Source organism: Anticarsia gemmatalis, chromosome 4 (genome assembly GCF_050436995.1).
Source record: "Anticarsia gemmatalis isolate Benzon Research Colony breed Stoneville strain chromosome 4, ilAntGemm2 primary, whole genome shotgun sequence".
NCBI classification, from domain to species: domain Eukaryota; kingdom Metazoa; phylum Arthropoda; class Insecta; order Lepidoptera; family Erebidae; genus Anticarsia; species Anticarsia gemmatalis.
The window spans coordinates 524,811-540,541 of record NC_134748.1 but is presented as its reverse complement, the minus strand read 5'-3'; the positions used below and the strand labels follow the sequence as shown (position 1 = coordinate 540,541).

Genomic DNA, 15,731 nt, shown 5'->3' with positions numbered 1-15,731 from the left:
TGAACACCATTGTATTAAATACCTATGTATTATGGTAGGAGAGTTTCAAGCTTGAGAGCCTTTGACAGTGTTGAAAATGGGACTGCGACTTTACCAACAAGTTGATGTGAGTGTGAGTTAAATCCTCAATACTTCAGAAAGCGGGTGAGTGCTCTTTCCAAATTATTTAAGGTACTGAAAGGACTGAAGGTAGCAAGAATAAAAAGTTATAAGTAAATAATTAAAACTTTATTTATTCCCGAAGGAAAGGACAGTCATAGATAAAACGCACGCACAATTTTCAATTACAATAGCATTTTAAACAATTTAAATAACATTAACATTATATCAATCAATTTATTTGGACATAAGCTGGGTACAATACTGCCTACACAATAATTTAGATTTAATTCTTAACGCTAACCCTGGCCGAAATTCCATATTTATTACCAATAACTGAAAAAAAATACATTTATAAAATCACAATAAAAAAAATATATCTTGATTATATGAGACTATGTTCTGTCGAGTTAAAAATAGTAAGTTATCACCGACATTGGGTCATTGGGTCCTTCACGAAACATCGTGTAGAATATGAAACAAACATATTCATTGACCAATTTCCTGTAATACGATTGTTGTATGATAAGTCACTATTTTGTTTTGAACAAACGGACTACAGTCATTACTTTAAAAAGTCGATTTCATTGTCTACTTATAAACGCATACACGACACTTAATACCAGTTTCACAACTTAAGTTGCCAATTATCTTCTAGATTAAATGACAGTATAAAAACTACTGCCCAAATTCTATTTGATAGTTATCCAAAAGTGGTGAAACAGGGCCTTAATCTTTCCAAAAAAACTTTATACAATAAAAAATCTACAACATCCCCTCAACCAGTATCATAACCAGCTTGTAACATTATCATCAATACAAAATAGCTCTTATTAACACGTACATAAGGAACAAACAGCGTGTAGTGACAATCAGTGCGGGTTTGTACTAACACATCGTATCATACATCATACTAGTATGTACATTCACTGCGCGTTGACTAGACACGATTTGTGCGAATTACTCACTATACAATATTACATGGGGCTTTTTTTATTATTCTATAGACAGGGCAAGTTGTATTTCTTAACAGTATTCGCTTATGGCCAATTTCACAAAGTTATCGTTATACTCGGGCGTTTTCAAACGTGCGAACTAAGGTCATGTCATTTTATCGGAGTCTCGCACAATATCTGGAGTTACATTACATATTCAAAAAGTTATTTTTAAAAATTAAGAGCCTAGGTCTACAGTTGTTGTACACTTTTATTGACGATAGTTCATTGAATTGGCTTCAAGTGAATACCAGTTTTAATTAGTTGCACGAATAGTATGCGGCGGGTAAATATAGGTGACAAGGGTAAAGTAAAGATCTTTTGTTGCCTGAGAGCTGCCCATGGCAAGATTACGTAATACAGGTCAAAATAACACAATATCCGTTAAATACACTTTCAAACTATAAAACAAACTTACAATTAATTAACTAATACTTATAAATTATCTACATTTACTAACTATTTCACTTCTATATGTATTGCTGCACTACACACGATAGACTTGGATAAACTCACACCAAGACGAGACGATACTTGAAGAAGACAATGTGTATCTTTTCGTGTAGAAAATAAGGTTTCATTTTGAACCGCTCTTTGAAAGTTTGCACAGCATCGCGTCGCCTCACGTCTCGGTGTGAGCTGGCCCTTAGGTTTGCTACACACATATTCGGTTCGGCAATATATCGAACAACAAAACCGACTCGGCTCACTTGGCTTGTGCCGATCGAGTTCATCTACACATATTCGGTTTTGCCGCACCGAATATGTGTGCAGCAAGCCTTACAAATATAAAACTCTTATATTATATTTAAAAGTTTTCAAAAACTTACATACAGAAGTAAATTGAAGATTATATATTTGTTAAAACTCAACTACTGTACATAGTGTACATATATAATTATAGATGCTTTGTCTATACATACTATTACTTAGTGAAAGATAGTAACTTATTTTTATAAAATTCGTATATTTGAACACTAAGATAAAGTGTGCCCATATAAAGTTATACTATTGTGATGTTAGTCATACAAAAAGCAGATATTATAAATATCTATTTGAGCGCTCTAAAACAAAATTTATACTTTTTGATCATTTTACAACAAAATTATTTTAGAATAATTATTATTGCACAAATACTTGCATAGATCAAAGCAGTTGTTAATGGCACTTTCAGAATATAGTATACGCACTATGCGTGCACGCACGTATACGTAGTATACGTCGCACGCAATCTTGTGATATAGGTATAGGCCTGTGTTATATCAAGTTTTCTTTCATAAGATAACTATAACAGATTATAGTGTTTCTCTCTAAATGAAAATATAAAAGTTGTGCGAAGTGTAATGCCTAAATTAAGTACCACAATATACATTGGCTAGTTCATAAAATATGTTTCGTAGCTAACGGTGATAGAAATCGAAGTATATAACACAACAATGATATTATTTACTTTACTACTAAATACATAGTTACATCTACAAAACATTATATAACATTCTCTATAGAATTTAACTTTAGGTCTTATCACATTATCTGCAAAGATAACATCGAGAAAAGACGAATTAAAAAACTCTCTTCTCACTGTGGACAGGATAGTGTTATAATCTTATACAACAGGCGGCGCCACTTACAAAGTAAGTTCTATAAAATACCACAATTACTATGATCATTTTCAGTAGTGATTTAGTAAAGGTACTTATAGTTCTTTACGTTTGTAAATGGTGCCAAATCTTGTGAATTTTAATAGCTCTTTTACATTTCATATTTCTAAACTACGCTATGTATAGGACACATTGATTAAATAAGCGCTCTGAGGAAATCTAACTAAAGTAACATCGTAAAATTAACTTTACTCTGATAAGTTGAAAACAAAATTTAACACCAAAACGATTCGACTTCAAGAAACGATCAATTTTTAACTCTATTAGGATACATAACTTAGCAAAGTAAAGTTAATTTATCAGTAGTTGATATGTGTTGTGTTGTCTACTTAGCTTGTTTGTCTTTCGAGTCGTCCTGTTTGTCTTGTTTCTTCTCATCGTCCTTGAACAGTAGCGGCGTCATGCCCAGGATGCAGCCGAACGTGATGCCTAGCACGCGACCCTGGAATGTGTACGATATAATAAACTTTAGGATGTAGTCGGTCGCCTGCTGTGTTTTTTAAATATTGGCTGGCTCATGGAGGAACCTTAAATATGCAAGTTTGCTGGAAGCTGGAACATACATCTTTACAATGAGAGGGATAGTCTTTCATACAAGCCAAATGTGGGTAAGAGTTTTAGGGACTTTGAATTCCTAATAACTTTATTTATTTACTAAAAGTGTCAGTCTGGTATGTCAATGATGAAATCATTGTTTCATATGATATTTTCTTTTACTATTTTTTTATTGCAGTACAAGGCAGAGATCAGTTACTTACCATGTTAGCGAATCGTCTGCTGATGGGCATGTCGAGCTGCACGGGCGACAGCGCGGGCGCGCCGAGCCCCAGCAGCGCGGCGGCGCGCTCCACGTAGTACGAGGAGCCGATGCCGATGACGTCACTGAACGTGTTGCCCAGCGCCGCCGCCGCCATCGTCGACAGCGTGATGTACGCGCTCATTGAACTCTCTATACTGTCACCCTGGAAACAAAATAGAACAATTTTTAAGGTTAAATTTTACGTTTTTTGCACCTTGCATGCTCGCCAAATATCGTCTTGCAAGGTGACAAGTATGTATGTGTATAGATATGATGTGAACTGAACTATGATTGATCAACTATTTCTAGTTTTTATGCTTTTGTTATTATGTTGGTTAACTTTAAACTTGACAAAAACTTTAAATTGCCTTGCATTTACATCTGATTGTATTGTTAGAAAAATGTAGATAACAATGTTAGAAAAAAAAACGTTTTGATTATCAAAATAAGAAGTTCAGTTTAAATATTATGCTATTCTTCACACCAAATTTAACAGATTTTTTAAAATTATTTTCAAACTACTGTAATACAAAGAATACTTACAGCAATAATCATAATGAAGTTGTCTAAGAATCCAAAACCAATGAATGGTATTGAGTTTGCTAGTGATACTGTGAACAGAAAAAAACATCGTTCATTATAACACTACAACAGAAATACACCAACAAACTATGTTTATGAATTTAATGTTTAATTTACACTTCTTGCTAATAATAATGACTAACAATATGTTATTTTAAGACAAATTATTTGAAGTACTAGAATTAGAATAATAAGGATGAGTCATTTTGCACTAACCATTTAGCAGTTAGACTGTGACTCACATATACAAAAAAAACCACAAGACCAATTCAACATTAAAATAATGGAAGTTTGTACCCATAACTATGTCTGATCAAAAATATTTCTCAGAGATTACATTTAAAACTTCTGGGTACAAACTATCTGTGTGCAAATAATATAATTCACATCTATTTATACAACAGTTTTCCATAATAATATAATAATCACTTTAATCTATGTATCCATTCATCATGACAAACCAACAACAAAAAAGAATTAAATCTTAAAATAGCAGTAGCATTTCTATATTTTATTTGTAACTATTTAATAGACATTATGGCTTCCAAAACCTTTACTTTAATTGTATCTTTGTAACTGCTACCATCCTGTCATAATTAAAAACCTAGACAGTCAGACAGCCTTCAAGACTTTATCAATGAATCCTCACGCACCCCTGATAATGATCACAAGATAACACCACTATCATTGTCTGTGATAACTAACACAATGTGTTACTTACTACTCTACCCCTCACTGATAACAGATAATACTTACAGTGAAACAATTCCTTAGTTGTCGGCTTGGGGACAGTGGCCGCTGAAACATGAGTTATAGTCATTTAATTATCTTGCTAGATAAAATGTTAAATTACAGTATTAAGTCTTTTTAACCTTTTTTTAAATGTGTAGTTGAAATATGTGATGTTTTGTTTTAAATTCATGAATGTTATTTTATCAATGTTAAGTTTCTGTTATAACACTCAGACAATATGGAGTTTCAACTAGACCATAAGTAGGCATTTATATAAGTAGGAAAGTTGACTTAAAATCTTTTTGGTTAGTCACAGTTTAGTCTTAGTATGCATCTAGAGTTATTTTTAAATAAGAATACTGTTTCTGACTTTCAATGTATTTAAACAAGTGATGTCAGCACATGCCAAAATAGTTTTAACTACCTAGGCATACTATAAAACTCATGTATGTAACAGTAATATGTTAAAACAATGCAAACAATAGTTTTAAATAGACTAAACAAACAAGAGCAAATAGTATGAAGGCTAAAGTTATATGAAAAGTAAACAGCAACATAAAAACTGCATGTTTGTGACTAATCAACAGGTTAATGACATCATCTTGGCAACCAGATCAAACTGGATTTGTACACATTGTTTCTAACATAACTCACCATATTTTTTCTTCAGCCAGTCTTCTGGCATGGGACAGTATTTGCCAGTAGGATCCACGTCTCCTAATGTAGGCACTTTACTTGGTCTGCCCAACTTACTCCTCCATCTCTGACCAGCTAGTCTATCTGCAATTAAACACTTTTCACTCAGAATTTTGTCCTTCTCAGTGGAATATTTTATAGAGATAATACTCGCCTTCAAATACCTCCTTTATCTTATTAGATTCATACTCCTGTAAAGCTTCAAGTAACAATTTTCTTTCTTGATCTTTTAAGTGGAGCACCAGTTCTGTCGCGTGCACTTTTGTTAAGGGTTCTGCGGCTTGTATTGATTCCTCGAAGTCTTTTGCTGTCGGCCCTAGTCCCAAATTACGGATTTTCACAGCAACAGGAACAAATAATTTTTGCTTCGAGTTCAGTACTGTGGCACTTTGTCGCACTTGTAGCCTCGACGTGTTTTCCAAACAACATGTATTAAACCTCGACAGGGGAGAGGTGCAGTACCTCTTTACAGCCTGCGCTGCTTTCATATTTAATTGATTTTTACAGTAGCTGAGGTAATACGAAGAAATAAAGTAAACAAATTCTATTTCGGATAAACGTTCCGTTTCACAGATATGCTTGTTCTGTCAGTGTCACATTACAAGTAGCTGATAACTTGTCACGTAGACGTTCACGTAGAAAATACTAAGCAATCAAATCAATCGATATGGTTTAAATTCGCTCATTAATGAAAAAAATATATAGCATTCTTCTTACTTGATATAATCAACCTTAATTATTTAATTTAAGGATATTATTGATATATCTACATCATAGTTCTTTTCCAAAATAACGCTAGAAACTAAACGCAAAAATACGATAGATAGTTTTAATCTGTAGCTGTCAAAGACAGCTGACAATCAAAAAATTGCCAGTAAAGAGACAATTTCCCCCTTTAATGGTAATAATCTAACCTCTACAATAATTTATTTTATGTGTTTGATATGTTGGAATATCGTCAGAATATTACATGCTAGCGACGAATAAGATTATTTATAGACACCGACATAATATTTTTGTTACTCATGATTGGTTGGATTGATAATATATGATATTAGACGACGTAAATCTATGCAAACCATTATTTCTATAGCACAAAGTAAGCGTAAACTAATTTACAGGTTCAAATACCAAACCAATAGGAACTTAAAGAATAAAAGAAGAAACCTTACATAATGTAGTGATTTATTTAATTCGTAGTCTGGTAACACATCAACATTCTACGAAATCTCCCCTATTGATCGACAGTTTGACATTTAGATTCGGGAAAATTAGTTACCGTACCGATTTTCCGAGATCGTCGTAGTGCTCGTGAAAATAGGAATTAAGATTTTTTTAGCTTGTTGTTCGACATAATTGCGCAATAAGCTCCAAAATTTCAGAAGTAGAGCAAGTGCGGCTTTTCTTTCGTTTAAAAGTCTTGTGTCGAATGAGAATAACAACATTAGCATTAAACAACACAGTTACAGTGGTGTAGGTCAATGACAAGCGTTAGAGTGTATACCTTGTGTATGTAGGCACTAAAAAGTGCCCGCGGGAGTGTTAATTAGAACAAAGTGAGTGCACCAGCCTAGGGCACGATGCATGATGTTGGAGGGACTGGTGGCATGGGTTCTCAACAACTACCTGGGAAAGTACGTGGAGAATCTGAACACGGATCAACTGAGCGTAGCACTCCTGTCAGGTAGGATCACACATTGTAAATATATGCATGTGTCTACTGTGTAGTTAGTATTAATAGCTATGGCCGATGTAGTCAAAGCATTAATGTACTGATTGGTTCAAGTGCTGTAGAGACTTGATTTGAGGACATCTTGAGACAATGGTTGTGATTCTATATAAAAGTTCTTAATTTCTTTAGGTACTGTTGTGTGTTGTACTGTAACTGTACAATAAAATCATGGTAGCTTCTATACATTGTAAGCATGGGGATGTAACAGCTGAGCTTAATTGATAAGGTCAAAGGTTCAATATCCAATTATAGTACCTATTTCCTGTGTTGTTATATACATTCACAGTCTGATTTTCAACTAAAAATAAGTAAGTTACAAGAAGAAATACTAGGTACAAGCTAAGTCGTAAGCCTAAGTGAAATGATTAATAAATTCGCCTACAAATATTTTTACTGCCTAATTTGGTTTGTTTCTCATCAAACCTACAGTATGCATTTATTTACTTTTATTACTTAAACAAGAAAATGTAAGGATATACTTTCTCATGTTTTCTCAATTGTTATGACACCAATAGGATGTTTGTGAAGTCATGACTTAATTTTAATAGCACAAGTTATGTTGGTTACAAGATTTAACTACCTAGCTATATACACAAATTCTTAATAAATACACATTGTATATTCATTGTCAATAAAATTATGTTAGACAAGCAAAATATGTTGTATATATGTAAGTTATCAGGGTATATTTCATAATAAAAGATAAAATAATAAATATGATTGATTCATAATCCTTAATCAGTATTTATCTATCTATGCTGTAATGTGAAAGAATGTCTGATATAATCTCTATGTTGAGAAAGAGTACAATTTAAATAAAGACTACCTTGCAAGCTTAGAAAACTTTCTTAATAGATATTAGGTTCAAAAAATTATATAATTCATCAAAATGGCTAGCTAGAACCATACAAAGTGGACATTGACCTTTACAGTAGATGCACATAACATAAATTATCATAAATATACAAAGAATATTGCTCTTGCAATGGTTTAGTTTGAACAATGAGTCAAGGACTTGTAGGTACATTATAGAGCTAATAATTGTATGTTTTACTTTTGGTTGATTGGTGGAATTGGTGGAAGCCAAATGAAAACAATCCTTGAGTTTTAAAGATGTTGTTTTTCTTAATGATGCCTAAGAGTTATGATCATTTATTTTAGGTAGGTCATTTAGTACAGAAGTTTTGTTGAAAATTGTAACAGTGTTACTAATTAACTAAATACAATTTATGTAAAGATGGTAAAACTTAGGAGGTAGGTTTACATATTAGTAGGTACATTGTTTTATTTTAACAAAACAATGTAAAATACTTAATATAGGAATATAAATATGTGGTTGGTAGATAGTAGGTATTTCTGTACAGACCTTCTACATTATATAGATTGTAGATGTATTTATTTAAAGACATAAATAAAATCGCAGCATAATCCAGGCAGCCCTTTTATCCATGGAAGCTTCTGTACCAGAATTTCATGTTGTTTCGTTTTATTACAGGAAAAGTCGAGCTAGAAAATCTACCATTAAGGAAAGACGCTCTGCGTCACCTGGGTCTGCCAGTGGAGATCAAAGCGGGGTTCATCGGCAAAGTCCAGCTCCAGGTGCCCGTGCGCCAAATCCGATCCGCGCCCTGGCTCATCGCCATCGAAAAATTGTACGTCGTCGCGGCGCCTGTAAATTTAGATGAGGTAAGTAAAACAATGAATAATACGCCTTCTAGTCAGGTATGTCTGGATGAAAGAAACAGATTTCTAGTTAGGTCTAGATATGATTAGCAGTGTACAAGCCTAAGTGGGTTTTCATTTATCAATTTAAGGAAGAAGAAGCATTAAAAGTTGCGTCGAGTATTTTTAAATTGTGGTAAATTTTGTACATAAGCAGAACTTCAAAAAGTTATGAGTAAATAGATTATAATTTTTTCTACCCCTTACAAAATACAGTTAAGACGAAAATCTTAAATGTAATCGATGGGCTAGCCTAGCCTAGACGATTTACCATTAGGTCTGAAAGCACTCCCCCTCGGGGAGTTTCCACCTTGTCGTGGTGAGGGGGCTTATTAGCCGTGGCAATCCAGCCACGGTGAAGCTAGGAGGAACTCAACCCGTAAGGCCTGACGTAAGTCGGGTTCGGGGGCTGCCGTCTCTTTCGAGGTGGTGGTCGCGAGGAAGAAAACCTCTATAAAAAATTACTGTGCGTGTCTCTCGGTTTGCAGAGGACACGGGTGAAGGACGGGTGAGCCGTCAGTGGGTGGACGGGCTCGGTGTGCACTCACACTGCCCCGAGCAGACGGGGGGCCAGGCCGCCGCCGCCCTCGTCAACCGTCGCATATCGTAATCCCGCCCATCTTGGGTGCGACCGAGGGCCTTGCCTTAACCAGCCGGGCCGCGAGGAGACAACCTCTATAAAAAATCCCCAGTAGCTTCGGCAGTGGCGCCCCCTCTTGGGGCCTTGCGTGGTCGGAGTTCACTCGCTATGCGAGGGGCTGGAGGGAATACCAGCCGCTAGCGGCCAACCCTGGGGTACCTCCCGCCCCCCAGTGGTATAAGGGTTACCGTGGTATGGTGCCTCTGCCACAGCGGACTACCCCTTGCAACCCTACTCGTGGGAATCATATGGATCCTTTAAATATCAATAAAACCAATGATGATAGTGGGAGGGGCGAGAAGCCCAAATCTGATGAGATTGGGGGCAAAAAGCCCGGCAGTTCAGACTGCGTTGTTGTGGAGGGTCGGCGCACGCCCAGTTTTGCGCGACCCTCGTCGGTGAGGACGAGGTCCAAGGTCGCTCAGGAGACCAGTGTCGATTCCGACACTGGCTCCGACATGAGCGTGGTATCGGATGCCACCCATCCATCCGACTGCGGCCGTCTTTGGCGCAAGAGAAGACCGCGTCCCGAGTCCGAGGAGTCGGACGGGGCGCGGAAGAAGAAGAAGGCGCCTGGGAAGCGAGTGTCTGGCGACGACGCCGAAGAAAAATCCGCCGTCCAACTGGCGGACACCATTCTCTCCAACCTGGAGGCAGTGGTGGAGGTGGCCGATAAATCCGGCCAACTTAAGGGGACAAAGTCCTTTAAAGACGCCGCCAGGAACATCAAACTGGCGGCATCTGAGTTGAGTAGGCGGTCTGCAACTCAGGAAAATCTTGCGCTCCGGGCCCAGAATCAAAGACTCCAGGCGGAGCTTGACCACATGCGGCGCGAAATCGCTGCCCTAAAGTCCATGGCTATCAACATCCCCAGCACTAGCGCCCAGCCCGAAACCAGTGGGCAGGCGCCTTCAGTCGAGCGTGCCATCGCTGACCTCCGCCTGATGGTGGACGCTCGCTTCGGGGCCACAGAGGCCCGGCTTCCGCCGGAGCCTCGCATTCGTCCGCCCCTAGCGGCGGACAAGAAAGCGGCAGGGGTACCACCCGTGCCCGCCGTTAGAGGGGCAAAGGCGACGGCACCTACCCCCGCCGCCAGAAAAGCCAAGGCCACAGCGTCGTTAGCTACGCCGGCTACCGCATTCGCCACCGCCACCGCGCCGCAGCCCGCAGCTCCCCAGACCAAGGGCAAGCAGGGCAAAAAGCCGCAGCCCTCGTATAGTGCGGTGGCAGCCCAACCGCCGTCCTCAAGCCCGGCGCCTGCCAATGAGTGGCAGGTCGTCGGGAAAAATGGCAAGGCAGCCAAGGGGCTCAAGGTTACCGAAACCGCGAAGAAGAGCAAAAAGAAGACGCCTAAACTTCGCGCTCCGAAATCGGCTGCAGTAACCATCACATTGCAGCCGGAGGCGGCAAAAAACGGAGCGACATATCGTGACGTCATTGGGGACGCAAAGGCCAAGATCAACTTGGCCGATATCGGAATAGGACCCAATGACGTCCGCTTTAGAGTCGCGGCTACGGGGGCTCGAATGTTCGAGCTCCCAGGACCTGAAGGACCTGGCAAGGCGGACGCTCTGGCTTCCAAATTGCTAGAAGTCCTCGGGGAGGACAAAGTTCGAGTCTCCAGGCCCACAAAGACCGCAGAACTGCGGATCACGGGCCTGGACGATTCTGCCTCCGCGGAGGAGGTGAAGGCCGCTCTTACAGCGGCCGGCGATTGCCCCGCTGATTCTGTCCGTCTGGGCCAGATTCGTCTTGGTCCTCACGGCGGCGGATCGGTTTGGGTCTGCTGCCCCATAGCGGCGGCCAAAAGGATTGTTGATGGCCGCCGCATTTTGATTGGTTGGGTGTCAGCACGGGTCGAATTACTCCCACCACGTGAACGGAGGTGCTACCGCTGCCTTCAGGGCGGACATGTTTGTGCGCGGTGCACCTCCACGGAGGATCGCAGCGGTACCTGCTTTCGGTGCGGCAAACTGGGCCACATTGCCCGGCTGTGCTCAGAGGCACCGCACTGCGTCGTTTGCGCCGCGGTAGATAGGCCGGCGGCGCACATGGTGGGGAGCAAGGCTTGCTCCCCCCCAAAAGCGCAGAAAGCGCAGAGCGGCGCCAAAAAGACCGCCAAAAGTAAAAAGAAGAAGAGGACTGCGAGGAAGGCCAAAGTCGCCTCGCAGACCTCCGACCGGCCCGCGGCCTCCAATGCCGCTGACGCGCCGGTAGAAGTGGTGGAGATGGAGACCCAACAATAATGGCTCTCCGTCTCCTCCAGACTAACTTAAACCACTGTGCCAGGGCCCAGGATCTTCTTTCCCAAAGTCTGGCACAGTGGTCCATAAACCTTGCGGTGGCTGCTGAGCCTTATTTTGTTCCGCCCAGGGATGACTGGGCGGGTGACTTGGACGGCTTGGTAGCTATAGTCTCCCCGGCCGCCGTCGGAGTTCAGCCCCTCGTTACCACAGCGAGGGGCCATGGTTATGTGGCGGTCACATGGGGGGACATCGTCGTCGTCGGCGTCTATTTCTCACCAAACCGGAGCTTGGCCGAATTCGAGGCATTTCTTGCGGGACTTGGGACCGTGGTCGGCCGTGATAGGTCTCGCCCCGCCTTGGTCCTCGGGGACTTCAATGCCAAATCAACGGCTTGGGGTTCCCCGTCCACGGACGCGCGGGGCAGGGAAGTCGAAGACTGGATGGCGGCCACGGGCCTTGTTGTTTTGAACCGGGGTTCTGTGAACACGTGCGTGCGCCAGCGGGGTGGGTCCATAGTAGACCTCACATTTGCCACCCCCGCACTTGCGCCCCGTGTCCAGTCCTGGAGAGTCCTCGAGGGGGTTGAGACGCTCTCAGACCACCGTTATATCAGGTTCAGCGTCTCCCCGGTTACCTCGGGGGCCTTACGTATCCAGGAAACCCCGGTAGAAGTCGGACCGCGATGGTCCCTGAAATGCCTCGACAAGGAGGCGCTACTTGAAGCCTCCATCGTTGACGCCTGGATCTCGCAGGTGTCAGAGGAACAGCCCGTCGACGTGGAGGCGGAAACGGACAGGCTTCGGGCAGATATGACCCGCGTCTGTGATGCAGCCATGCCCCGCGTCCGGTTCTGTCCCGGACGGCGGAGGGTATATTGGTGGTCGGCGGAAATCGCGCAATTGCGCAAGAATTGTACTGCGGCACGCCGCCGTTACCAACGCCTCCGCAGGAGGCGTCGCCGACCCCCAGACGCGGAGTCGCAAGAGGCGGAGCTGTATGAGAGGTACAGAGCGGCGAAAAAGGCTCTGTCAACAGAGATCAGCAGGGCTAAATCCGCTGCCTGGGGCTCACTTTTAGAGACTCTCGACTCGGATCCGTGGGGCCGCCCGTACCGTTGGGTCAGGGGCAAACTTCGCCCCTGGGCCCCTCCATTAACCCAGAGTCTCCAGCCCCAGGTGGTCGAGCACGTGGTCTCCACTCTGTTTCCTCTCAGGGCGGCACACATTCCGCCGCCCATGGCTCCGCCGGGTGAGACGCCGACGACGACGGAAGAAGAAGAAATTCCCCCGGTGACCCGGGTAGACCTGAGGGTGGCGGTGCAACGCCTCGCGGCAAAGAACACCGCCCCAGGGCCCGACGGCATTCCAGGCCGAGCGTGGGTCCTGGCTCGAGAGGCCCTCGAGCCCCGACTACTAGGGCTCTTTAACGCGTGCATAGAGAGGGGCGAGTTCCCGGCACTTTGGAAGACCGGGAAGCTCGTCCTGTTGAAGAAGGAGGGGCGCCCTGCGGACTCGCCATCCGCGTACCGGCCCATCGTGTTGTTGGACGAGGTGGGCAAGCTTTTCGAGCGCATCCTCGCAGACCGCCTCGTCACGCACTTAGCTCAAGTCGGGCCGGACTTAGCGGACCATCAATTCGGGTTCCGCAAAGGGCGCTCCACGATTGACGCAATCGCGCGCGTTAGGGCCCTGGCGGAGGACGCAGTAGCCCAGGGAGAGGTCGTCTTGGCGGTGTCACTCGACATCGCCAACGCCTTCAATACCCTCCCCTGGAGCAGCATACGAGTGGCACTAGAATATCATCGAGTGCCACCCTACCTCCGCCGCATCATCGGGGCCTATTTGGAGGAGCGGTCGATCGTCTACCCGGGTCAAAGTGGTTGGTCGCGAAGAGAGGTTTCTTGTGGGGTTCCACAGGGGTCGGTTTTAGGCCCACTCCTGTGGAACGTAGGATATGATTATGTCCTACGCGGTGCGCTCCCGCCGGGCGTCGGCATATTCTGCTATGCCGACGACACGCTGGTTACAGCCCGGGGGAAGTCGCACCGCGACGCGGAGGTGCTGGCCACAGCTGGGGTCGCACAAGTCGTCGCTCGAATCCGGCGGCTGGGTCTGGAGGTGGCTCTCGAAAAGTCGGAGGCCCTATTTTTCCACGGGCCCCGACGCCGCCCGCCTCCAGGATCCAGCATAATAGTAGGCGGAGTCCACATCGACATTGCGCCGTCGATGAAGTATCTCGGTCTTCTTCTCGACGGTCGATGGGACTTCACAGCCCATTTCAGACAGCTGGCCCCCAAACTCGTAGGCGCGGCAGGCGCACTCTCGCGTCTGCTGCCGAACCTTGGGGGGCCAAATAACAACTGTCGACGGCTGTACGCCGGGATCGTGCGGTCAATGGCCCTATATGGCTCTCCCATTTGGGCCAATGCCCTGTCGGCCAGGAACATCGCCGCGCTGCGGCGTCCACAGCGCGTCATGGCCGTCAGGGCCGTGAGAGGCTACCGCACGGTCTCATACGAAGCGGCGTGCCTACTAGCTCGAACGCCGCCCTGGGACCTGGATGCAAAGGCCCTCGCGTCACTATATAAATGGCGCGAGGAGGCTCGAGGCGGAGGCTTCCTGCCAGCGCCTCAAGAAGTCGAGGCGCGCAGGGCGGAGCTCCGCCAAGACGTCCTGGCGGCGTGGAAGCGACGACTGGAGAACCCCAGCGCCGGCCTCATTACCATCGAGGCCGTGCGGCCGGCGGTCACGGAGTGGCTGGAGAGAGGGCACGGCGCGCTCACATTTCGGCTGACGCAGGTCTTGACCGGACACGGATGTTTCGGCAAGTACCTGTGTCGCATAGGCCGTGAGCAGACGCCCAGGTGCCATCATTGTGGAGACTGCCCCGATACGGCGCTGCATACACTGGCACACTGCCAGGCGTGGTCGTCGCAGCGCCGTCAATTGACCGGGGTAGTCGGGAGCGACCTATCGCTCTCGGCCGTGGTTCTGTCCATGGTCGGGAGCGAGGCAGCGTGGTCGGCCGTCGCCTCATTCTGCGAAGATGTCATTTCCGCAAAAGAGGCGGCGGAACGGGAGCGGGAAATTAACGCCCCCCTCCCATCCCGCGCAAGACGCACTGGGCGTCGTAGGCGCCGGGACGATCTCCGGCCCCCGTGACGCGGACCTGTGGGCGGCGGAGGCGGAACGCTCCGTCGCCTGGACAGGGAACAGGTCCGAGAGGTGGGGGTGTGCTGTGTGTTCCTGGCATGCCCCCTTGAAGTGGAGAGCTAGGGTGGGGCAATCTTCATGCCCGCCCCCGCTCGAAGGTGGGCCCGCATCCAAGGCGGGCTGTCACCGGCTGGGACGCGGAGTATCCAATTGGAGGTACCGTGTCCTGGCCACTTTATGGTGACTATTGAAGGAACACCGTCAGGTTTTTAGTCGGTATGCCCAAATTGAAAGCCGGAACGCCTAGCCGGCGGGAGAGCCCGACAGACCCCCGCTTCCTCCCTGGAGCGGGACATGCAGTAATGCATTTTCCTGACGAAAAAAAAAAAAAAAAAAAAAAAAAAAAAAAAAAAAAAGGTCTGAAAGCACTGACGGCTTCGACTTCCTTGAATAAACGAAAGAACAGTTCCAATAACTTAATGGATCAATGAATACCTAGGTCAAATTGAGCGAGGACAATCGACCATGCATCAAAGCAGTATTAAAGAAATGTGAATCTAACAACTGACTGTAGGAAATCATAGAAGAATAGAAATACCAGCCGTCTAAATTATAAACCACTGAATTTATCACCGAAATTGATATGAAATTTTGAAATAGGTTCCGCTTTATCGT

The 15,731-nt window shown here is 44.5% G+C and overlaps 2 protein-coding genes across 2 annotated transcripts in view; one reads left to right on the top strand and one right to left on the bottom strand.

Annotated features, from left to right (window-relative positions):
* Window positions 1-213: 213 nt before the first annotated feature.
* On the bottom strand, window positions 214-6,147 carry LOC142987887 (uncharacterized). Its single transcript, XM_076136836.1, has 6 exons — window positions 5,719-6,147; window positions 5,523-5,648; window positions 4,893-4,934; window positions 4,098-4,165; window positions 3,514-3,717; window positions 214-3,197 (listed from the first exon to the last, which is right to left on the bottom strand). The coding sequence occupies exons 1-6, from the start codon at window positions 6,050-6,052 to the stop codon at window positions 3,081-3,083; spliced, it is 891 nt and encodes a 296-aa protein (XP_075992951.1). The 5' UTR covers window positions 6,053-6,147; the 3' UTR covers window positions 214-3,080.
* Window positions 6,148-6,836: 689 nt separating this feature from the next.
* Vps13D (vacuolar protein sorting 13D) overlaps window positions 6,837-15,731 on the top strand; it is a 62,960-nt gene continuing 54,065 nt past the window's right edge. The window contains exons 1-2 of the mRNA XM_076136825.1: window positions 6,837-7,248; window positions 8,792-8,982. Coding sequence (XP_075992940.1) covers window positions 7,149-7,248; window positions 8,792-8,982 — 291 coding nt within the window. The 5' untranslated portion in view covers window positions 6,837-7,148. The remainder of the gene's footprint in view (window positions 7,249-8,791; window positions 8,983-15,731) is intronic.